This window comes from Myxocyprinus asiaticus, chromosome 23 (assembly GCF_019703515.2).
Source record: "Myxocyprinus asiaticus isolate MX2 ecotype Aquarium Trade chromosome 23, UBuf_Myxa_2, whole genome shotgun sequence".
NCBI classification, from domain to species: Eukaryota; Metazoa; Chordata; class Actinopteri; order Cypriniformes; family Catostomidae; genus Myxocyprinus; species Myxocyprinus asiaticus.
This window is the reverse complement of record NC_059366.1, coordinates 4,523,378-4,549,738: the sequence shown is the minus strand read 5'-3', so window position 1 is coordinate 4,549,738 and position 26,361 is coordinate 4,523,378. Positions and strand designations below refer to the sequence as shown.

The 26,361-nt window shown below is 41.0% G+C and overlaps 1 protein-coding gene across 1 annotated transcript in view; it reads right to left on the bottom strand.

The window, feature by feature from the left end:
• LOC127413621 (orexin receptor type 2-like) overlaps window positions 1–26,361 on the bottom strand; it is a 78,256-nt gene that overhangs the window by 16,291 nt on the left and 35,604 nt on the right. The window contains exon 3 of the mRNA XM_051650901.1: window positions 21,475–21,718. Coding sequence (XP_051506861.1) covers window positions 21,475–21,718 — 244 coding nt within the window. The remainder of the gene's footprint in view (window positions 1–21,474; window positions 21,719–26,361) is intronic.

The window sequence follows — 26,361 nt, the reverse complement described above, 5'->3', positions numbered from 1 at the left end:
TGGGGGACTCTCCTCAACCACCACCAGTGTGCAGCATCCACCTGGATGATGCGACGGCAGCCATACTGCACCAGTACGCTCACCACACACCCGCTATTGGTGGCGAGGAGAGAGTAGAGTGATACAGCCAATTAATGGATAGGGATTATTAGGAAACCATGATTGATAAGGGCCATCTATCTATCTATCTATCTATCTAGTTTTAAGTGGCAAAAGCAATGTCTTCTTATAAACATCCATAAGATATTTTTAAGTGGTTATAAAATATTACAACTCATTCTGGAAATGATATACATCACACAAGCACAAAATACAAAATAACAACCATTCAATGTAAATTTTGAGATGTTACAAAAAATATCGAAAAAGCCAATCTTCTTGGGTGTAAACACACCCAAGAATTAAAAAAAAAAAAAAAAAAAAAAAAAAAAAAATTTAAAAATAAAAAATCTAACTGATTTTATACTGGACTCTATTCAATCAACTTTAATGTTTGTGAATCTTATTCTAAGACTTATTTGATAAATAACTTCCACTGTATAAGTTTGACTTGTAATGTATTGTAATTTTATGTAATGGCTGTTTATAGGAAGATATTGCTTTTGTAACTTTACTTAAAGCAGGCAAAGACAACTTATAATACACTACATGGCCAAAAGTTTGTGGACACCCACTTCTCATTAATGAATCTGGTTACTCCATTAAATCCAGTAAAGAAAAATCTTAATGTTTCTTTATGTAATGGCTTGGGCTTTGTGCACTTCCAAATTTGTGGCAACTGTTAGGGGATAGCCCTTCTCTGTTCCAGCATGGCCCCTGTGAACAAAGTGAGGTCCGAAAAGAAATGGTTTACATGGAAGAAATTGACTGGCCTGAACAAAGCCCAGACCTGAACCCCACTGATCACTGTTGGGGTGAACTGGAACAGCAACTGTAAGTCAGGCCCCATCGACCAACATCAGTTCCTGACCTCACTGATAGCCTTGTGTCTGAATGAGAGCAAATCCCTGCAGCCATGTTACTACATACAGTATAGTGGAAAGCCTTCCCAAAAGAGTGGAAGCTGTTATTACAGCAAAGGGGGAAATTGATGCCTAAGGTTTTGAAATCAAATGTTCATCAAGCACATATGGTGTCCACAAACTTTTGGCCATATAGTGTATGATCATGTCATAAAGATTTTTGAAGGTTTACACTATGCTGCTTTAGCATGACAGCACTTATATGATTAACTTTATTAGCTTGTGATGTGTTAAAATTGGATGTTGCTTGTGTTATAATGCATTATATTCTTAATAATAACTATGAATAGGGGAAGTCTTATAATGTATTATAAACTGTAGTTATAATTATTTATGATAAGTTATAACTTATTATAAGGTGTATTATGAGACATTATGAATGCAGTATAATGCATGTAACATGCCTTCACCATGCATTATAAATATGGGCTTCATAGAAAGTGTTACCAAATTAATTTGCAGATATCGAAAATTAGCATTTTTACTAGTTGTAGTACAATTGTTGATAGCAGGAGCGGGCATTTGCAACAGTAACGTTACTGTTACAACAATGTCATTATTGATATATAAAAAAAATCATTTTTACTAATAAGAAGTTCACAGCTGATATGTGTGTTTGGATGTTCAACTAATACAAAATTAATTTTATTAATTATAATTAATTTTTTTTATTTTTTTATTTTTTTGCATTTTAGATATCTTTAATTGTGTTTTGAACAGGAGTGAAAGACAGATCATTGTGAAATTCCATTAGTGAAAATGCAGTAACAGATATAAAATGTAGGCTTTTACCTGTCTATCTAAAATGTGTATTTTTGCAAATAATTATGTCATTTTCGATATAAAGAATAAAAGTTTTTACTAGTGCAGACCTAATTACTGATAATTAGCATTTTCTCTAAAAGTAATTCAATTGCTGATATCAAGAATTAGCATTTTAACTAGTGAAAATTAAATTTTACATACCTATAATTCATATCCTGCACATGATTAAAAGTCAATTCTGCTTTTAGTCATTTTAAATTTAATCATTCAATTATATATATGCAAATATATGCACCACTTTTATGATAATTTGTTGTTGCTTGTGGTTTATTTATTTATTTATTTTGGAGCTTAAAGGGATAATTCACCCAAAAATTTAAATTATCTCATTATTTACTCACCCTCATGATATCCCAGGTTTGTATGACTTTCTTTCTTCACCAGAACACATTTGAAGAAAAATAGAAAAATATCTTAGCTCAGGTCCTTAAAATGCAAGTGAATGGCGATTTCTCTTTTGAAGGTCCAAAAATCACAGGCAGTCAGCATAAACATCATCCATACGACATGTACATGGGGTATCATGAGGGTTAGTAAATAATGAGAGAATTTTCATTTTTGGATGAACTATCCCTTTAACAGTTGTCATCCTAAACCATTGTATAGAAAATAGATGGGATTGGGTTGGGGGAGAGAGAGTAAGATGTGTGTGCTGTTATATATGTTGGAGTGCCGGTATTGCGGACAAGGTGTGCACGTGATCTCCGGATGTCGTAGCATTATTGGGGGTGTTGATCTATCTCTTTTGGGCCCCCCTCAGTGGCTGGGCCCCTGAAAGCTGTCCCCTTTTTCCACCTTATGGGTGACTCTGCAAACAGGTACATTCAATATCACATAATACATCCTTTAACATTAATATCCTTTTGCATTCCTATACAGGATACACTGCGAATCTGAATAGTAAACTCATTTTCTTTGTGATTGAAACAGGAAACCTAATAAAAATCCTGCAATTTGGAGATGTGAAATGTTGTAATGATATTGCAAAAAGGTGATTTAATGTTATTTTCTCATCAAGCAAATAGTCTGTCACAAGGGAGATTACTGTCTGACCCAATCACCATCATGCGGGCCCTCAGCTCCTCTCGCTAAAGGTTGTTGTCATTGTAGAGTATCTGACTTATTGGGGGCCCATCGTGGGAACTCATTAGGGGGGATGGCCCACGTTTCTCAGCTAGGGGCCGCAAAAGACACTCTGCCTTTGAAGTCTTTTGATCTGTCATGGTGTCTTTTTGCTCAGCAAGGCAATGATCAACACAGACATATTTAATCTGTTTAAGAGAATATGCTACACAGCACTATAAACGCTTGAATCCACATAAGAGCTTGATTCTGACTGCCACAGTTCATGATGGTACGGCAACTGGCAGGGAAAAAATTACATGCAATTGGGCCCTGTTTCTTTTATGTGAAGCATCTCAAAAAATTTCACAGCTTATAAAATTTAAAAAGATAAATTACTGAAAAGTCTGCACAAACAACTGCTGGTATAGAATATTATAACAATGTCAAATGGCTAATTATTAAACATTTAAGAGGATATAAAGATTTCATAGCATGTTGAAAACTCGTCATCACAGTTTATGTAATTATAAAGAATGCATATTTCTGAGTTAGATACAAAGAGAGATTGAAATATCAAGGATTTGGATTAGACTATGTCTTGTTCTCAACACTGCATGAGTCTGTGTTTGTAGCTTGCCAGCCTGCTTAGCATTGCTTATTCCTCTATGTTCATCATTTTATCCTTAGCCATTTTACCACATGCTTTGTTTTTTTCTGCTTTTTTATAGTTTCAGCTGTGTGCATATTACCATGCACACACGTTTTCTTTTCTTTTTACTTTTCTTTTTTCCACTAGTGTACATCTCACGTTTTAACTGTGTGCATTCATTTTCTCCTCTGTGTTTTACATGGATTATTGCATCAATTTCAAACCTCTGTTGATCAGGAACCACCACAACAACAGCAAACAATTGCGTGAGGGATTCACATCGATCTCAAACCCTCGCCACTCAAGAACCATCACCAAAACAACAACAAACAAACAACTGTGGTAAGTCATGGCATCCGCTCATGTTATCATTTCATGCATTGCATGCCACATGTTTACTATAGCTTTTTCTCTCAGCAGTGAGGGATTCACGTGATAAATTTAAGGAATTAGTCAGGCTGACGGAGAAGGTTAATAAGTTAGAGGCATGCATCCAAATGCTAGTGGAGTTCAGTGAGAAAGAGAAGCCGGCAGATACTGTTTCGGATGCGGGTAGAACAATGAGCAACACACACACATTTTGGTTCCAGCTGTAGAGCCCACGCAGCAGTGCATTTGGGTGACGTCTTGGCGGCATACTCACTCAGCCAAACGACACCACTCTCGTTCCTGTTGGGTTTCCAATCAATTCTCCCCCTTAGTGATGCACCCAATGAAAATCATGTTGAAAGTGCCCTTGTTATAGGAGATGCTATTGTAAGGAAATACATGGAAATAGAGACTCCTGCCACTATTGTTAAATGCATTTTGGGGGCTCGGGTGTCTGACATCAGATCAAATTTACAGGTGCTGGCTAATGCTAAACGTAGATTTTCTGAAATTGTTATTCATGTCGGCACTAACAATGTCTGGCTTCGCCAGTCGGAGATCACTAAGATAATGTTAAAGAGGTGTATGAACTTGCAAAAACTATGTCAGACACTGTAATTTGCTCTGGCCCCCTCCCTGCTCGTTGTGGTGATGAAGTTTGTACTAGATTAGTGTCACTGAATGGCTGGAGTGGAGTCCGGAGAATAACATACGATTTATAGACAAATGGAAGAGTTTTTGGGGTACCACTGACCTGCTAAAAAGAGACAGACTCCATCCAACTAGGGAAGGTGCCGCTCTCCTCTCTAGTAATCTGGCTTATAGTCTTAATAGTGATAGCATTTGACTAACTGGGGCCCAGATCAGGAAGCAGACAGAATGGCTTAACCATCCATATGCAAGCTGCCTTGAGATGTCACACAGGTCACATAAACTACGTAGAGACTGTGTATGCGTTCTGTATGACTGAAACTTATCTTAAACCGGATGAATATATTAGTTTAAATGAGTCTACTCCCCCAGGTTATTGTTATAAACATGAGCCTCGTCTGAAGGGTCAAGGAGGAGGTGTTGCCACAATTTACTGTGAAGTTTTTGGTGTTACTCAGAGGACAGGTTAAATGTTTAAGTCTTTTTAACTAATAATGCTTAATGTTGACACTGTCAGATATAAATAAAAAATCTCTGCCGTCTTTTGCCCTTGCTACAGCATATAGATCACCCAGGCTGTATTCTGATATCCTTGGTGAATTTGCAAATTTTCTATCAGATCTAGTAGTTACTGTGAATAGAGCTTTAATTGTATGTAACTTCAACATACACATAGATAATGAAAATGACACACTGGGATTAGCATTTATCGATATTCTCAACTCTCTTCGAGTCACAAAAAATGTGACAGGACCAACTCATCGCAATAATCATACGCTAGATTTAATTCTGTCACATGGAGTTGATGTTGATACTATAGAAATTCTGCCGCAGAGCAATGACATCTCAGATCATTACCTTGTATCTTGTCTGCTGCGATCAGCTAATGTCACTCAATCTACACAACGCTATTGTTCAGGTAGAACTATTCTTTCGACCACTAAAGATAGTGTAAGGGGGTTCAGTGGAAAGGAGGAGGCGAGAACCGGCTTGAGAATATAAATAATAGTTTAATAATAAATTTAAACAAAAACACACAACCATAAACACACACACAGTACAGCTGTCTGTAATTCTCTCTCTCTCGAACTGTCGTCCCCGGCCGCCTTTATCCCTCGCGCGCCCCATCAGGCTGATTGGGGACCGGCGTGTGTCATTCCAGCCCGGCCCCGCCCTCCTCGGCTCTACAGATAGCTTCACTAATAATCTTACAGATTTGTCTCATATACTCCATAGGCCAAAAAGTCTAGAAGAACTTGATGTAATAACAGAAAATATAAATAGTCTTCTATTAGCACTCTTGATAGTGTCACCAGATATTCCATCGCAGCACAATAGTAATGACTTCATGAATTTCTTTACTGATAAAATGTAAATAATCAGAAATAAAATTGGAATTATGAAATCATCTGTCACAGCACCTCAGAAAACAGTGTCTCATAATTTTCCTCACAAGCAACATCAATCCTGTCATAGGTCATGAAGGGCTAACAAAACTTATCGAAACATCAAAAGCCACAACATGTATTTTAGATCCAATACCAAGTAAGCTCTTAAAAGAGGTATTCCCTGTAATCTCAGAACCTCTTCTTAATAGCATTTACGCCTCGCTGTCCTTAGGACATGTCCCAAGAAACTTTAAAATGGCAGATATCAAACCACTTATTAAGAAGCCACTGCTTGATCCTGGACAATTTGCTAATTATAGACTGATTTCAAATCTCCCATTTATGTCGAAAATTCTAGAAAAGGTAGTGTCCTCCCAACTATGTTCATTTCTAAGAGAAATAGCATACATGAACAAAAATAAGCCGCTAAAATATAATTTGACTCTCTATGGATGTACTGTTCATCGTCTTCTACAGTGAAGAACTTAGGTGTTATATTTGATACCAATCTGTTCTTTGAAAATCCATTTTCCAATGTTTGTAGAACAGCATTCTTAAATGCTAAGTTACGACACATGCTCTCTGTTGCTGATGCCAAAAATCTAATTCATGCGTTCATGACCTCAAAGCTAGATTATTGATTACTGGGAGGAAGTCCTGCAAGTTCAATAAATAAACTTCAATTGGTTAAAAGTGCAACAGCCAGAGTGCTGATTAGAACCAAGTAATATGATCATATTAGCCCCATTTTATCGTTGTTACATTGGCTACCTGTTAAATTCATATTCATTTTAACATTCTGTTAACTACATACAAAGGTTTGAATGGTCTAGCTCCGCAGTACTTAAATTACATTCTACCATGCTTTATTCCATCACGTTCATTACGATTGCAAAATTCTGGCCTGTTAATCCAGAATATCAAAATCCACAAAAGGAGATAGATAATTTTTCTATTTGGCTCCTAAACTATGGAACAGACTCACTAAAACTGTTCGGGACACAGACATACTCACTCAGTTTAAGTCTAGACTAAAGACTCATCTATTCAGCCAGGCATACTCCTAATTTATCCATCAACTCACAATTAGGCTGCTTTAGTTAGGTCTGCCAGAACTGGAAACACTTCTTATATTCTATAACTGCATTAAATTGAATGGCATCTACACTAACATTATTCTATTTGTTTCCCTGTCTCAACCTCGGGATTCATATCACGGGGTTCTCAGAGCCGGTCAGATCCAGCTCCATTCCTGCTTGGTGTCGGACTCCAATGCTAAATGTAGCTGAGTGATGGCGACTAATTACAGCCGGTGCCAGGCAGACATCACTTCAGTCTATTACGATGAACTTCAGAGGATGAACTGATGCCAACTCCAACCATAAGACAAGGGATACTTCATATGCCACTGCCTGAACCTTGGATTTAGGATGGACCTCACCGAAATGACCTGCCAGTTGAACTGCGATGCACCTCACTGATCTCTTCCTACATCAACTTGGTCTAATGTTGGACTAGACTATTAAAATGGAGTACACAGACTATCAATTAATTGCCCAAAAAAAAAAAAAAAAAAAAAAAAGCCTTCATCAGCCAGCTAACAAAGGACAATGCATCAATGTGAACTTCTGCACTTAATCCAGGATGAACTTCAAAGACATTAGTCATTAATCTTACAGTTCATAAAATAAAATCTTTGTTTAAACACTGACCCTTAACACTTACTTAGTTTACTAATTTTAAACCATGACTTGCACTGCACACAAATAACTAATACTGGTATTATATTCATGCTGTTTAGCCAGAGGGGAACTGTCCCCCACAGTAAGCCTGGTTTCTCCCAAGGTTATTTTTCTCCATTAACCAACATCTTATGGAGTTTTGTGTTCCTTGTCACAGTCGCCTTCGGCTTGCTCACTGGGGCTCTAAATACAATTATCATTTAATTATTTACTTACTTATTTTTATACACATTTTCATATCATATTTAATCAAACTACACAACGATGACTCTAAGACTTTATAGATATTACAGTTTAATTTTATGTTAAAGCATGATTTTCTGTAAAGCTGCTTTGAAACAATGTGTGTTGTGAAAAACGCTATACAAATAAAAATGACATGACTGTCTTAAAATGTGTGCATTTTAAGACTATACCCTGGTATGTTTGCACTTATCATATTGAATTGCGCACTACGTACCTGTTTTGCACAGTTGTGATATTCAGCACTATTTATATATTGGTGAGATCGGGGCTAGTTTTCAAAAGGGCTATATTTCTGTAACAAGTTAACTACAGTGTGCATTTACGTTTATTAATTTAGCAGATGCTTTTATCTAAAGCGACTTACAAATGAGGAAAGCAAAAATGATTAATCCTAAGGAGGAAATAATATGAGGTATGCTGCAATACAAAGGGTGCATTCCATTCAGATGTGATCATCCCTATGCCTTATTTCCTTCGAAGACTTTGCCATCCACTGTGAGAGCTTTGAAAGGCTAAAAGATGTGGGGCTAAAAAATAAGGGTAATTCGGAACTCACTTTTTAATTCATTTTCACTGGAAATACTGTGTGAAGCGATCTTACAGCATGACTGTCACGATTGTTCTCCCTTCAAAGTGCCCTTTGGAGGGTGATTTATGCAGTTTGGAAGTTTTATGCAGTCAAAGTTTCAAAACTGCTCAAAAAAGTACAAGTGGAGAGGAAGGTTTTGTATTTTGTTTTAGAAAAAATGTCAAGTGCTCACAGAAGAGATTCAGTCAATAGTACAAATAAAGGCTTGTTTTATCCATGAGTCTCAAATTAGATTTTTTTGTAAGGTTGAAATGTGTTCTTAGCGCAAGGGTAGTTATCATAAATGTCAAAACAATGGGTTGATATTTTTAGATGTTACCTTTCACATATTTGCTGTTTCATGAATTGTTTTGTGCTTCATAATTGACCCTTCACTAAGCTCTTTGCTCTTGGCTACCGCTGCTCACTCTGACAAGCTTTGCAGAACTTCCCATAGGAATGAATGGGAGATTGCCACGAACTGCACAGTTTTTGTTAAAATATTCTCATAAATGAAACTGATAATATTTTTAAGTGGGCTGGAATGAAGAATGACATTATAAAGCTTATTTTATCTGATGCTTTTGTAAAATAAATAGTTAAATTACACAGTAATTTAATTGAAAACTGTGGAGACTGTGAATCAGAATTGAGTCATATGATAATCACACAAAAAGAAAAAAGGCGTTACTTGATGACGATTATACACCTGATAACATTAGTGTAAGTGAACAGAACTGCTCATAACTTCTCATTACACACCAATTATGATGGAAAAAAGCAAGCTCTTGTCAGAGATGGCACACGGTAGCAGTTGCTAATATAGGATTGGTCAGAAACTGTCAGCGAAGGGTAAATTGTTTCTTTTTGCAGAAAAGCCTATTAGGCTATATAATAGAAGGTTCCCACACTGTTAATGTTGCCAAGTTGTTCTAATTCAACATTACTTTAAATGTCAAGTTTTGCAATCACAATGATATCTAAGTTCCTTGAACTTAATTATCTTAGAAAATCTATAGAATTTTACGTTTTAAGTGTTTTTTTAAGTGTTAATAATGCAAAAAATTGAGTACAAAATTGAGGCTATGGGGTATACCCATAATCCCCTGTGCATTAATTATTTAATTATGCTTCCTTGGTCATATAGAAATGATGGGGGCAATTAATAGTTGTTATTAAGGATTCATAGAGGTTTTATCTTTTATATTATTTCAGTTCACCTTTTGCATGTGCAACTGAAGTACATGTATACAGTATGCATTTTAGTGGAGAAATAAGTTTATTTAATGACTGACCAAGAATCAGTTACAATCTTCTTTATTTAAGCTGTATTATTGTATGATCTAAATTTGAGTAAATTTAACTAAAATATTAAGTAGAAACATCCTGGTTACTTTCGTAACACTAGGAGTCACACTTGGGAGTCCCAAACACCTCTGCTTTTTTGAAAAAAGGCCAATGAGAATTGGCGAGTGGAATTTGCATGCCACTCCCCCGGACATACGGGTATAAAAGGAGCTGGTATGCAACCATTCATTCAGGTTTTGTGCTGAGGAGCCGAGACCAGGTCCCGGCCATTTCAGCGGCTAGTTCAGCGTTGTGGCAAGAGGGACACAATATCTCATTCCCTCCATCAGGGAACGGAGGTTACGGAAGTAACCAGGACATTCCCTATCTGTTACTCACTCGACGCTGTGTCGATGTAGTGACACTAGGGGTCACTCTTGGGAGCCCCAAACACCTCTGATTTTATTTTAAAAAGGCCAATGAGAATTGGTGAGTGGAATTTGCATGCCACTCCCCCAGACATACGGGTATAAAAGGAGCTGGTATGCAACCACTCATTCAGGTTTTGTGCTGAGGAGCCGAGACCAGGTCCCAGGCATTTCAGCGGTTAGTTCAGCATTGTGGCAAGAGGGACACAACATCTCATTCCCTCCATCAGGGAACGGAGGTTATGAAAGTAAACAGGATGTTCCCTATCTGTCACTCACTCGACGTTGTGTCAATGTAGTGACACTCGGGGTCCCTATACAAAACGCCACAACTAGTTGAACTGTGTTGCATGAACTAGCGGTGTGTAACTTGCAGACTGCTGTGTGCCTCATAGCCAGTGCACCAGGCCATCACGTAACCTCCCCCAACGCTGCTATGAGCGTCGAACGGTCCCTCAGGAACAAGTCGACTGCTCAACTATAGGGACAGGCTAGCCCACAGTTAACAAAATTCCACTCTTTTTGGGGAGAATTTTGTTAACGGACTGGGATCCGCGAGTGTCCACATCAGGGGGGTGTCACTCCCAAGGGGAAGACACCGCGGAGACCACACCCCACCCAGAGAAAGGGAGGGGGGGGTACTTCAATTGGAAATACATCACATGGTCTTGTGTCTTGAGTCTTGTCGGAAGTATGTCATGTGGAGAGTCGCATGGTAGGTCCTACCCAAGGGGGGAGGAGTTTCTACAAGCATGGCGACTGGAGCAGAGGGCCCTCTGCTCAAGGAAGACGTAGTTTACCAAGAGGGAAATGATTTTATGGAAGATATAACACATGGGGTTACCTACCTCAATACAGGGCCTTACCAGCGCACTAACTGAGCCGGCAGCGAGTTTCTCTGCCACAGTCATCCAGGGATCACAGTCTGTGAACACTACTGGGAGTCAAGAGCACACGTCTTCTCCTCAAGGGAGGGGAAAGGCGCTATGTGCAAGCGGTACACCCGGCCAGCTGTCTCAGAACTTACGTGCTTGTGCCTGCCACTACACGGGATGAAACCGACTCAACCCGGAGATTGTAGAACCTCGCAAAGGTATTGGGTGTTGCCCAGCCCACTGTTCTGCAGGTGTCTGCCAAAGATGCGCCACTGGCCAGGGCCCAGGAGGCCGCCACACTCCTGGTAGAGAGGGTTCGTAAGCCCGCAGGGGGTGGCACGTCCTGAGCTTGATATGCCATAGCAACGGCGTCAATGACACAGTGGGCGATTCTCATTATAGAGACAGCGCTTCCTTTCCGCTGTCCACCAAAGCAGACAAAGGGCTGTTCAGAGATTCTAAAGCTCAGCGTGTGATCCAAATAGATGCGTAAAGCTCACTCCGGACACAGCAACGCCATGGCTGGGTCTGCCTCCTCCTGGGGCTGCGCTTGCAGGTTCACCTCCTGATCCCTTAAAGGGGTCGTGGGAACCGTGGGCACATAGCCCGATCGAGGTCTCAGGATCACGTGAGAGTAACCCGGACCGAACTACAGGCACAATTCACTGACAGAGAATGCTTGCAGGTCCCCTACCCTCTTGATGGAAGTCATATGGTGCCCCGTCACTTAGAAAGAAGGTCCTTCCTCAGGGGAATTTGCCGGGGGGGCTGTTGCGAGGAGCGTGAGATCCGAGAACCATGTCTGGGTGGGCCAGTAGGGTGCTACTAGGATGAATTGCTCCCCGTCCTCCCTGACTTTGCACAGGGTCTGTGCAAGTAGGCTCACTGGGGGAAATGCATACTTGCGTAGTCCATGGGGCCAGCTGTGTGCCAATGCATCTATACCGAGAGGTGCCTCGGTCAGGGCGTACCAAAGCGGGCAGTGGGAGGATTCCCGGGAAGCAAACAGGTCTACCTGTGCTCGACTGATTCGACTCCAAATGAGCTGGACTGAAGGTGGAGTCTCCACTCTCCCCTGAGGGTAACCTGGCATGACAGGTGGTTGATGTAAGCTACCGTTGCTATGTTGTCCGTCTGGACCGACACGTGCTTGCCCTGGATCAATGGCCGAAACCTCCGCAAGGCGAACAGTACTGCCAACAACTCTAGGCGTTTGATGTGCCAACGCAGCCGCGGGCCAGTCCAAGAGCCGGCGGCTGTGTGCCCATTGCATACGGCACCCCAGCCCATCTTGGAGGCATCTATTGTAACCACGACGTGCCTGGAGACCTGCTCTAGGGGAAGCCCTGCCCGTAGAAATGGTCCAAGGGCTGAAGAGGTGGCGACAGACCGGCGTGATGGTCATGCTATGTGTCCCGCAGTGCCATGCCCATCTCGGGACTCGAGTCTGAAGCCAGTGCTGAGGCGGTCTCATATGCATCAGCCCGAGCGGCGTAACCGCCGCTGAGGATGCCATATGCCCCAGGAACCTCTGAAATTGCTTCAGTGGTACCGCCGTTCTCCGCCTGAATGATTTCAGGCAGTTCAGCACTGACTGTGCGCACTCACTCATGAGGTGCTCCATCATTCTAACTCCAACCCGAGAAAAGAGATGCTCTGAACTGGGGAGAACTTGCTCTTTTCCCAGTTGACCCGAAGTCCCAGTCGGCTGAGGTGCCTGTGCACCAGGTCCCTGTGCGCACACAACAAATCCCAAGAGTGAGCTAGGATTAGCCAGTCAACGAGATAGTTGAGAATGCGGATGCCCACTTCCCTTAGCGGGGCAAGGGCTGCCTCTGTGACTTTTGTGAAGATGCGAGGTGACAGGGACAGACCGAAGGGGAGGACCTTGTGCTGGTACGCCTGGCCCTCGAAGGCAAACCGCAGGAAGGGCCTGTGTTGAGGTAAAACTGAGACGTGAAAGTACGTGTCCTTCAGGTCTACTGCCACGAACCAATCTTGATGCCGAACACTCACTAAAATGCGTTTCTGCGTTTCTGCATCAGCATCTTGAACGGGAGTCTGTGCAAGGCCCGGTTCAGTACTCGCAGGTCCAAGATTGGCCGCAACCCACCGCCTTACTTTGGTACGATGAAGTAGGGGCTGTACAAACCCCTTCTTTATCCTGGCTGGAGGGACAGGCTCTATTATGTCCTTCCGTGGAAGGGTCGCGATCTCCACACGCAGGGCAGCAGCATTCTCGCCCTTCACTGAGGTGAAACGGATGCCGCTGAACCTGGGCGGATGCATGGCAAACTGAATCACATAGCCGAGTTGGACGGTCCTGGTCAGCCATTGTGACAGTTTGGAGAGTGCACGCCAAGCCTCCAAACTCCGGGCGAGGGGGACCAAGGGGAAAATCGCATCAGACGAACCGGTGGGTGGGGCCTCGTGGTGGGAAATCAAAAGAAAAGGAATTAAAGATTCCTTGGCGACGAACAGCCAGGGTACAGGATCTTGATCCGCACTGGGGCAGGATGTGCTGAATAGCCTCTGTCTGCTTCTTAACCGCCGAGGGAAGCTGGGCAAAGTCCTCGACGGTGTCGCCGAAAAGGCCAACCTGGGAGATGGGGGCGCCAAGGAACCGTACCTTGTCAGCCTTCCTCATCTCGACCAGGTTGAGCCAAAGGTGGCATTCCTGGACCACGAGGGTGGACATCGCCTGCCCGAAAGTCCACGCCATGACCTTCGTCGCCCGGAGAGCAAGATCGGTTGCTGAATGCATCTCCTGCATCAATCTCGGGTCAGAACTACCCTCATGCAGTTCTTTTAGCACCTTGCCTTGGTGCACTTGCAGGAGAGCCATGGCGTGCAGGGGAATGGGAGGTCCGTGGGGGTTTACCCGGCAGAGCGGCTCCCATTGGGGCCCCTAAATTGTCCCCAGTGCTAACTGACATGGCCTCAAACCCGTAGGTAGAAGGACCATGGCGGGGAGTTTCCCTCTGAGGAAGGAAAGCCGCGACTGCAACATTGCCATGGTTATGGTCTCGCAGTGAGGACATGACCCATCCACGAACGCCGTCTCCACATGGGCAATGCCCAAGCACGTGAGACAGTGATCGTGGCCGTTGGAAGTGGAGAGATAATGACTACAACCAGGAATTAAACACAAACGGAAAGCCATCTTTAAAAAGACGCTCTCAGTAAGTGCCACTCTTTTATGAAAATATACTCTTTGAATGGAAGAATATACTCTTTTAGGCTGCTGAAGCACCCAGGGGTGCATGAGGGGTAGAAACCGCTGTAATGCGCCGTAAATCCAACAGCTTTTCGAGTTGAATGGATCGACAGAGTAATTCAGCTCGCTGAACACAACCGCTCTGCTCCTAAAAGAAAATGAGTGGTTGCGAGCAAGCTCATTTTATACCCATATGTCCTTTTCCCGGTTTTGGACTATTTAGATGCTTTACTGGACATTTTAGTCAGAGGCACAGTGATGCTGTTCAAGTGCGCCTTTGGACGCAAGTGAGGGAAGCGAGCCGGCATGTTTGTCAAGCTCCGATAGCACGGCTTTGGAACAGCGCTGCCGAGTATTCATCTAGCGAATCTCCACTCTCTCCCTAACACAACGGACGAACTACATCTCCTCACCCGTATAAACAAGGACTTTTCAAACTCTGCTGCCTTGTGCTTCACACAAACCTGGCTGAGTGAAGCCATTCCGGACAATGTGTTATATCTGCCAGGCTTTCACCTGTTCAGAGCGGATCGCATTGCGGAGTTAATGGGGAAAATGAGAGGTGGTGGAACATGCTTTTACATCAATGAAAATTGGTGTACAGATGTAACAATGTTAAAGAAGATGTGCTGTCCATATCTGGAAGCGCTCTTTATCAACTGTAAGCCTTTCTACTCGCCACGGAAGTTTTCCTCGTTTATGCTGGTGAGTGTTTGTATTTCTCCACATGCGTGCTTGAAAGCAGCACTGCAACAGCTGGCTGATCACATCACAGACATGGAGCAACATCACCCAGACTCACTTATTATTATTCTGGGAGATTTTAATAAAGCTAATCTCACCTGTGAACTGTCAAAATAAAGACAGCACATTACATACCCCACCAGAGACAGAAATATACTGGATCATTGCTACACAACAATAAAGGATGGTTCATCTTCTTTAACCTACAGGCAGTAACTAAAACTGGCTAAACCTGTATTAAAGACTGTAGTGAGTGGACCAATGTAGCAGAGCTGGAACTACAAGCCTGCTTTTACTACACTTATTGGAGTGTATTTGAGGCTGCAGACACTAATCTGGACGAGCTCACAGATACTGTGACATCATATATCAGTTTCTGTGAAGAGATGTGCATTCCTACTAGGACTTATTTAACATACAATAATGACAAACCATGGTTTACAGCAAAACTCAGGCAGCTTCATCGGGCAAAAGAGGATGCTTACAGAAGTGGGGATAAAATCTTGTACAATCAGGCCAGGAACACACTGAATATGGAAATCAGAGTGACTGAAAGAAGCTACTGTGATAAGCTGAAAAACAAGTTGTCAGCTAATGACCCTGCATCAATGTGGAGTGGCCTTAAATAATTTACTAACTTCAAGACACCATCTCCCAACACTGTATGGAACCAACAATTGGCTGAAGACTTGAATGTGTTTTATTTTAGATTTGAAAGGCCCAGTCTCACACCCCACACCCACTCTGACCTTCTCTTCACACAAACATCAACACCTCCTGCAACCCCCTTCCTCCCTCCTCCTGCTACTCAACCTACACTTAAGATCTTTGAAGAGGAGGTGTGGCGTGTCTTTCGGAAACTAAAGACAAGGAAAGCACAGGGCCCAGATGGTGTTTCAACCACTTGTCTAAAATCCTGTGCTAACCAGCTGGCCCCCATCTTCACACTGATTTTCAATAGATCACTGGAGCAGCGTGAAGTTCCATGCTGCTTCAAATGATCCATCATCATTCCTGTCCCAACGAAACCCAAAATCACAGGACATAATGACTACAGACCCATCGTTCTGACGTCTGTGGTCATGAAATAATTTGAGAGTCTGGTGTTGGCCCACCTGAAGGACATCACTGGACCCTTTATAGTTCCCCTTCAATTTGCTTATCGAGCAAACAGGTCTGTGGATGATGCAGTCAACATGGGATTGCAACATATCCTGCAACATCTGGACCGACCAGTGACATATGCAAGGATCCTTTTTGTGGACTTCAGTTCGGCTATCAACACCATCATTACAGCTATTCTCCGGACTAAATTACACCAACTTTCTGTTCCCACGTCTATCTGTCAGTGGATCAACAGCTTTCTGATGGACAGGCAGCAGCTAGTGAGATAGGAAATTCACTTCCAGCACATGTACAATCAGCACTGGGGGTGTGTGCTCTCCCCTCCACTCTTCTCCCTGTATACAAATGACTGCACCGCCAAGGACCCCTCTGCCAAGCTCCTGAAGTTTGCAGATGACACTACTGTCATCGGCCTCATCCAAGATGACGATGAGTCTGTATACAGAAGGGAGATTGAATGGCTGGCTCACTGGTGCAGTCAAAACAACCTGGAGCTGAACACTCTCAGAACAGTGGAGTTGAATGTGGACTTTAGGAGGAACACCCCAACATTGATCCCGCTCACCATTCTAAACAGCACTGTGGCAGCAGTGGAGTCATTCAGGTTCCTGGGCATTACCATCTCACAGGACCTGAAATGGGAGACCTACATTGATTCCATTGTGAAAAAGGCACAGCAGAGGTTGTACTTCCTTCGCCAGCTGAGGAAGTTCAACCTGCCAAAGGCACTGCTGATATAGTTCTACTCAGCAGTCAATGAGTCTGTCCTCTGCACTTCAGTAACATGAACAGTTAAAACTGCCCCATTGAGCAATAATTACAGCTTAATCTATTTATATTTATCCAACATACCATACCTCTTCTGCCATACATTCCCATGCATCTGTATATAACACATTTGTATTTGTATATCATACATACAAATATATATATATATATATATATATATATATATATATATATATATATATATATATATATATATATATATGTAGTCTTATTTTGTATTTCTATATATACTTTAATTTTTTATTCATTTTTTATTTTTATTCTATTGTTTTATTATTATCTCTGTCTTGTATTGTTTGTGCACTGGAAGCTTCTGTCACCAAGACAAATTCCTTGTATGTGTAAGCATACTTGGCAATAAAGCTCATTCTGATTCTGATTCTGATTCACTACCTTTTGTACACTCAATAAAATGTTTAAACAATATACTTATCTAAACAACATACAATATATATAACAATATACTTCTTGTAAAACACTGGTTTATTTCAAACAATGTAAAATTAAGTATTTTTCTAAAAATAAATATTCTGTGTTCAATACAGGTTAAGCTAAATCAACAGAATTTGAGGGATACAAAAAATCTACAGAAAAAGCACACACACACACACACACACACACACACACAAAATAGGTTACAGTGAGGCACTTACAATGGCACTTAATTTTTGGAGGGTTTGGAGGCAGAAATGAGAAGCTTCTAATTTTATGAAAGCACATATTATTTATTCTGTTAAAACGTATGTGTTATTAGAGTTGTAATATTGTTTAAATCAACATTTTTATGGTTTTACCTTTTAGAGTTTTAGGGTTTACAACATCGCATCGTTATGGCAAGTTGCAAAATTGGATATAACAGAAAAGGTATGTGATTTAGTAGTTTATCACACAGAAATCATGTTAAAATGCATATTGTTTATGTCTTGTAGGTGTATTTTTAAAATGGTCAGTATTTTTGATGTTTACAGATTGGCCCCATTCACTTTCATTGTAAGTGCCTCACTGTAACCCACATTTTTGCTGATTTTTAAAGAAAAAGAGGGGTGAGTCTAAATTAATTTTTGTGGTTGTCATGTATTCCCTGTGTTTGCATTTGACTTTCATGTTGAAATTCTTGTTAAGTTCCCATGTTCCTGTTTCCTGTTAGTTTGTAGTCCTTTGTTGTTTCATTTTATGATTGGTTTTCCCCTGATTGTTTCCACAGGTGTTCCTTGTTCCCTTGTTTGCCCCTGTGAATTTAAGCCCTTGTTTTCCCTGTTTCCTTTGTCAGTCTTCACATGTATTATGGTGTGCTCTGTACGTTTGTTCCCTGTGTTTTGTTTCTTTATGTTCTGAGTTACCTGGTTTACTTTTTCTTTATTAAAGACGCTGCATTTAGATCCTCCGTTCTCTCCTGACTCGTTACAGAAAGACTGACCTCTCATGGATCTAGCGGCAGTCAGGATTCTGCTTCTTCAACAAGGGGACTGTTCTATTGAGGATCACGTCCATGTGTTTCTCGAATTAGTGAATTCAGTGCACTATCCAGACCGCTCTCTGGTGGTTTTCTTCCAGGCTGGTCTGAATGGTGCACTGAAGGAACTGATGTCACCGGCTGATCCTCACTGGACACTCAGGGAATATGTGGAGAAGGCTCTGGAACTCTGCGGTTCCCCCTACACAGTGGATTATAGTGGGAACCCCGGGCCAAAACCTGCTTCTTCGGCTCCCTCGTCCAAGCCCTCCACGGCCCCTTGCTCAAAGCTTTCCATGGCCTCTGTCTCCAAGTTGAATGATCTGCCACTGATGTCAGTGCGTAGGGTCATGAAGACCCTACCTCGCAAATAGCCAATGCCCACGCCCACGCCTGCCACGGGCAACGAGCCAACGCCCACACCTGCCACGGGCAATGAGCCAACGCCCACGCCTGCCACGGGCAACGAGCCAATGCTCCACCCCCAGTGACTCCTCCTACAGCGGCTCAACTGCCTGACCCAGTCCCTGCCCTGTGGCCGCCTCTCGGCCCTGTGAATAACTCCCTGGCCTTCTGACCCTGTCTCGGCCCTGCGGCCGCCTACCAGGACTCCTGACCCAGTCTCCATCTTGAGGTGGTCTCCTCAGTCTCCTGGCCGTCCACCTGATCTGCTCTGGTTGGATCAGTGATATCTCTGTTTTCTTCTTCTCTACAGCAACAGAAACAACAATTAATTCTACAACTGCTGCGCTTTACTCTATGTGAATGCATGGAATGCATTTAAAAAATAAACCTTGACCTGACTCGGTGTGAGTGAAAACTGTTTCAGCCACACAGAGTTACTCTACACTGTTGTTTGTTGGCTGCAGTTGATACACTCACTGTTTAGCCCTACTGATGCTGCAGACAGATGTCTCACCTGCCCACTGTTCATCACACACAGTGAAGAGACTGGTTTTGTTGGTGAGTTCCGGCAGCAGACTGCTGCACTCCATCACTATGGCTTGGGGAATCATGATCACGCAGGAAACCATCCAGATCAGGACGATACTCTTGCGGGCTCTTTTGGCAGTGCTCTTGAACTTCAGAGGGTGGCAGATAGCGTACCAGTGGTCCTGAGCGATGCAGCTCAGAGTCAGAACCGATCCGGACTTTTATTAATGTAGGCTAAACTAGAGTTAATTCACTGTTACGTGATCCTCCTCTGCCATCTCCTGGTTGCGGACAGGTGTTTTTTTTTTTGTTTGTTTGTTTTTTTCTCCCCATTTTCTCCCCAATTTGGAATTCTCAATTCCCAATGTGCTCTAAGTCCTTGTGGTTGCGTAGTGACTCGCTTCAATCCGGGTGGCATAGAATGAATCTCAGTTGCTTCTGCTTCTGAGACCGTCAATCTGTGCATCTTATCACTTGGCTTGTTGAACGCATTACCACGGAGATGTAGCGCGTGTGGAGGCCATGTCCGTGGCATCCACGCACAACTTACCACACGCCCCACTGAGAGCGAGAACCAAACATTATAGTGACCACGAGGAGGTTACCCCATGTGTCTCTACCCTCCCTAGCAACCGGGCCAATTTGGTTGCTTAGGAGACCTGGCTGGAGTCACTCAGCATGCCCTGGATTCGAACTCACGACTCCAGGGGTGGTAATCAGCGTCAGTACTCGCTGAGCTACCCCAGCCCCGCGGACAGATATTTTAACAACAGCAAAGTTGTTATTGCAGACCAATTTTGTCACACACCTGACATTTCCCTTAATTATTTGTTTTATCTAAATAAAAATGGCAGACTACAGGATTTTGGTCTGGCAAGCAGCTGTCTTATGTGCTTTAGGGCTAGTGCGACTACAGATAAACAAACAGAGCAGACTTACTGATGGCTGAACGAAATACAAAAGAGTTGCATTGATCAGTCGAGAAATTACGATCGTTTAGCTGCAGGTTCCAGTTGCAAGAAACCCCTTAATTTAAGAAAACCTAGTTATGGGGGCCTGGGTAGCTCAGCAAGTAAAGACGCTGACTACTACACCTGAAGTCGCAAGTTTGAATCCAGGGCGTGCTGAGTGACTCAAGTCAGGCTTTCTAAGCAACCAATTTGCCCAGCTGCTAAGGTGGGTAGAGTCACGTTGGGTTATCCTCCTCATGGTCGCTATAATGTGGTTCTCGCTCTTGGTGGGGTGCGTGGTGAGTTGTGTGTGGATGCCGCGGACAATAGCGTGAACCTCAACACGTGTTAGGTCTCCGCGGTTATGCGCTCAACAAGCCATGTGATAAGATGCATGGACTGACGGAGGCAACTGAGATTCGTCCTCCGCCACCAAGATTGAGGCAAGTCACTACGCCACCACGAGGACTTAGAGTGCATTGGGAATTGGGCATTCCAAATTGGGGAGAAAAGGGGAGAAAATCCCCCCCCCCAAAAATAAATAAATAAATAAATAAATAAAAAAATAGACCTAGTTATAATTGTAAAGCTATTCTCACTAAGGTTTTCTTTTTTTTTTTTTTTTTTACTTAAGGGGTTTCTTACAAAAGCTGTATTTTGAATTAGTGCTGTTAAGGCCTTAACAGTTGTAGTTGTTTAGTGAAGGAAATAAACGCTGTTTGGAAAAGTCACCTCCCTGAGCAGAGTCGATTCCCCTGAGCGGAGTTGACTCGATTCCCAATGCCTCAGAATCTATGAATCATTTATTTTTGGAATCGACCCCCAATATTAGTAAAGAGTGTGACAACACTCATAGTTAACAGCTTAATTGTTAACATTTACTTTTAACTCAATAGCTCAACTCTTAGCTTGGATCAGTGATATCTCTGTTTTCTTCTCTACAGCAACAGAAACAACAATTCATTCTGCAATTGCTGCTCGTTACTCTATGTGAATGCATGGAATGCATTTAAAATATAAACCTCGACCTGACTTGGTGTGAGAGAAAACTGTTTCAGCCACACAGAGTTACTATACACTGTTGTCTGTTGGCTGCAGTTGATACACTCACTGTTTAGCCCCACTGATGCTGCAGACAGATGTCTCACCTGCCCACTGTTCATCACACACAGTGAAGAGACTGGTTTTGTTGGTGAGCTCCGGCAGCAGACTGCTGCACTCCATCACTATGGCTTGGGGAATCATGATCACGCAGGAAACCATCCAGATCAGGACGATACTCTTGCGGGCTCTTTTGGCTGTGCTCTTGAACTTCAGGGGGTGGCAGATAGCGTACCAGCGGTCCTGAGCGATGCAGCTCAGAGTCAGAACCGATACGGACACAGAGATTGTCTGGAAGGCAACAGACAGGGCATGTAGACTCAGAGGTTTGGAATATGAATTATGGCCAGACAGATAATATAGACTTACATGTATGCTAAATTATCCATTAAGTTTAATCTAAATGTCAAACAGTTTCAGAAATACGTCAATGCACCAAATATATTCACAAACCTGGTGGCTCTCTGTAATTTTCCTAACAGGTAGAACGTGATGCTTGGAACACAGATGCTGCTAAAATGTACACCTTGCACTTTGAAAAAGTGTCGTCAAATATGAAATGTAAATGAGTCATTCAACTATGCAGTACATTTGCATATGTTATTATACTGGATATTCAACATTTTATAGATGAAACCGTATTAATTACTTTTCTTTTATCATGACATCACAATAATTTCAATAATCATTTCAATTTCATTTCAATAATTTTGAGTGCAATTTACATTTTTTAATTATTTTATTTATTTATTTATTTTAGCACTAACTTTTAGTTATTAGTTAAGCACTAACATTTCAAATGAAAAAATGGCAATTTTTTAAGAAATTTCTTTTTTTCTCTTTCTCTCTCTCAACAAAATGTTTTAAAGGAGCAATATGTACCATTGACATCAATGGGTTTAAAATGGGTACTGCAGTCCAAATTCAAAATATTGGAGAGAGTTGTCTCCGCCACCCCCTATTTCCCAGACTCGAAGCTCACGCATGTTTAAGGTCAGGCAACAGGAACGAGCAAACTGACAATGGCAAGCGATGAGCCTTACACCTTAAGTTGATCAGCTAATGTATACGTTTGCAATGTTTTTATTGTTTGTAAATTATAAACCAGCTCATGTGGATTTTTTATAACTCTGCCAATGTTAGCTAGATGTATTACTGGCTTCCATGGCTGCAGCGTGCTGTGTTTGCCCGCTTACTTGTTTAAAATCTGGCAACCCGGGGTGTCGAAATACTATTGGGAAATGGGCAGTGGGTGGGATCACTCAGGTCAAAACACAAACAGAAATTCCAGCCCGGAATGGACATTTCAAAGTAGAATATACTGGCTGTAGCTTTGTTTTCGGAGAAGCTAGTATTTCAACTTAGCATGTTTCCTAAATCTCTTATAACATATTATGATAATTTTATGCTTTAGTACAATAAATATTATTACATATTGGACCTTTAAATATGTTTTCTTAGGAATACTGTTTTGGTAATCAATTTAAAGTTCTTTCCTATCAAGGTTATTATTGTAAACGAAAACAAAGACTATTATATATTTGCATTTAAAAATATGTAAAATAAGACCTCAAAATCTCTGCATCATAAATGAGGGCCACCTTGTGGTAATGAAAATATGAATTTGAAAATAAAAGCCCTAATATAATAAAATATCAAATGAAAGCGCTCATTCTCAGGAATGCGATTATGCAGACAATTATTTTGTTGCTCATAACTCAGTTCAAATGAGTCTCAAAAGAATCATGAGAAAAGAAAAGTGAACTATGATCTCTGTAAGACAACAAAGAAAATAAATTCTCATGTCTGCTCTAATCATTGCTTCTGTAAGCCTCAAGTAGCCACAGACTCTATATCAGCTCTTACCGTAGGCTGTTTTATTCAAAATAAACCATTATTTACTTGTCTGTGAGCTTGCTTGTGTAAATAATCAATATTATGTCTCAGTTATTTCACAACAAAATGTGATTTCCAGCAGAAAAAAGCATGATAAACAAATAATCTTCAAAATATGTTCTTGTTGATGAAATGTTTTAAATCATAGATCTCAGCTTTCCAACAACACCTAGATTGAGCATGTAGTCCACTCAGAGGTCGAGATATTCGATTAAACATTGGGGAAGTTACAAAAAGTTACGATCACAAAAATAGACTGAATGCCTTTGGCGAGCACATGGCGAGTGCTCAGCTGCGTTTCAGATCTGCATAGAGAATCATAGACTTTCAAAAACAGGATTTTAGATAATGTATACAGATAATGTATTAAAAACATGATAGTGGGAATTCTGTTAATGAACATATTAAGTTACAGATTTCAAATGGTATTGCATTGAAGAAATGGCCCAAAAATAATGCTGTAGCTTTTGCCTCAAATTTAATAAAATAAAATAAAAATGAGTCCCATCTGTCAGTTAGCTCAGGTGATGCCATTGCAAATGGTAAATGGCCTAGAAAAGCTACTCGCCTGAAGGGCACCAGTAATCATGGCAGCATATGAGGGGACTAAATGTTCCCTGAACATTTAGCATGTATTTCTTTAAAAGGAAAATGGCATGGAGAGAACTGAAATGATGACTGCCACCACCCAGGGCCGACGCTAGCTATAAGCAGAGAAAGCAATTGCCCAAGGTTTCTGCATTAGGGCTGTGTTCCAAAACGGGTGGTCGGACACCCCAGATGGATGGCGAAATGAGAACATGGCACATTGTCAAGTCAACCAAATTTTTTTAAACTTTCAGAAAATCCATTAATTTGTAGAGGGGGTTCAAAATGACAAATTTCACCAATGACTAAAGCAAAACGGGAAAATAAAATAGCCATAGAAAGGTGGCAGAATCATTATATTATTATTACAAAGAGATGGGTAGGTCTTTTACTACAGTCAGCTGACTTCAGCAACACTTGTTGCTACTTTGACCCACATTTGCTTTTCAACAATTAATAATGGGTCAAATTTCACACTTTATAAATGGAGCCACATTGAGAGCCCAAATCTCCGGGATTCAATTTACTTGAGACTCAAACTTTTTTGGACTCAAACAATAGGCCTAGCTACTTCTATGTGTAAAAATGAAATTATGCTGCCAAAGGTTTTTATTTTTTATTTATACCTATAGTTTTGCTCCAAAATCATATAATTTTTGACCCCCTCTACAAAATAATGGATTACTCAGTAAATATAGATCCATGGCATTTCATATTTTGTCTTTCATCATCATTTATGTTTATATATCATCAGTAAAATAAGAAAATATCAAAAACAACATTTTGAGCCAGAGCCTCTGGTTCAGTTGACATTGAATGACCCTACTGTGATAAAAGAAAACTGACTACATTTATTACTGTTGTTATATCTTAACATTTTATCCAATACATAAAGACATGAAAAATATACTGCATGAAAGACCTTACAGATATTGTTGCCATGCAGTACTCCAGATTGGATCGGTTTGATTCATTCACAGATGGATTTTCAGTAGCACCAAATAGTATAAAATATACGGTAAATGTTTAAATGTGGACTGTTGAAATTCCATTTCTACAAGAACGCTATCCAGTTTAAAAATAATAAGACATCAGATGACATGATTATCGCTTGATTTTCAATGCATGCCTTCTGTGAAAATTGGTCGACTTCCAAGAGATTTTGATGAGATGTCTGAATGTTTTTACACATTGCCTAAACATGCTGATGTTTGTTTCAAGAAAACAATAGGCATCCATAGCAACAAAAACAAAACAACAAATATCAGAGTTATTTTTCCATATTTGAGCTCTGCTCAAATGGAATGACTTTTGATGTTCAGACTTCAACCCACACAACAACTGAAAAAAGTTTGAGCTTTTAAGTGCCTCATATAAACTGTGCGGGATGCAGATATCCTACATTGGGTTGCAAACATCAATCACACTGTGACTCTCTTAGAGAGTCAAAGAGCATGAATGTGATTGGAAACAAGTGATTCAGACACATATCAACACTTGAAGCGGCTGGTACACAGCTGCTCCTTCAGTCTTGATAACTTCACAACTCTCATTAATATTTAGCCATCCGACTCAAGAAGATAAGCATGCCTTTCAAAGATGGAGAAGCCACAGCACTTGTAGCCTTCAAAATGTGAAGGGGATAACAGCTGAAATATTCATTCCATCCACAATATTTAGCCTAAACATTGGGTCCTTCCTAGAAATGGGGGCCAAGTAAATGTGTTGCTGTTATACATTTGAGATGTCTCGTTCTAATTACTTGTTGGTGAGGTATAGATGATACCTTTAGGGTTTTAGGGTGTTTTCACACTTGGTTCGACTGTTGCGTCCAAACACAATTTCAATTCCTCACTGTTACTGAAATATTTGTCTCTTTGGATTTACCACCAAAACTTTACAGTATATAAATATTTGCTATTTATGGCTTGCAGAAAACTTTACTTTGTTAGAATACAAGGCTACTTTTGATTGACTATAAATGGAGAGAAAAGCTTTTTAGCAGCAGAATGCTGAAGTTACAGCATCTACCAGCACAGGCCAACTTTTTCATTTACTTTTACATTTATGCATTTGGTAGAAGGTTTTATCCAAAATGAGTTACAGTGCACTCAAGATCTCCTTTTTTTATTTGTGCTAATTTTTGCTTTTGATTAAGTCAGGAGACATCCTAAGCTTTCCATAAAGGTATAATGTCAGGTCATGTGCAGTTGAATCATAATTAAAAGTAAAAACTTAAATTAAATGAAATAATTTGGAATAATTTCCAAAAGTATCCAAATTTGCCCATATTCACTCTATACAGTATATGCATTCAAACATAAAGCAACATTTTATATGATTTACAAATCACTCCTTTTTGTTTTATAAGCATTTCCTAACTTTTTTGGAATTGGGGTTGTAGATTAAAATATCAAGTTGTTATAGTAACACATTTAAGTTGTTAGTTC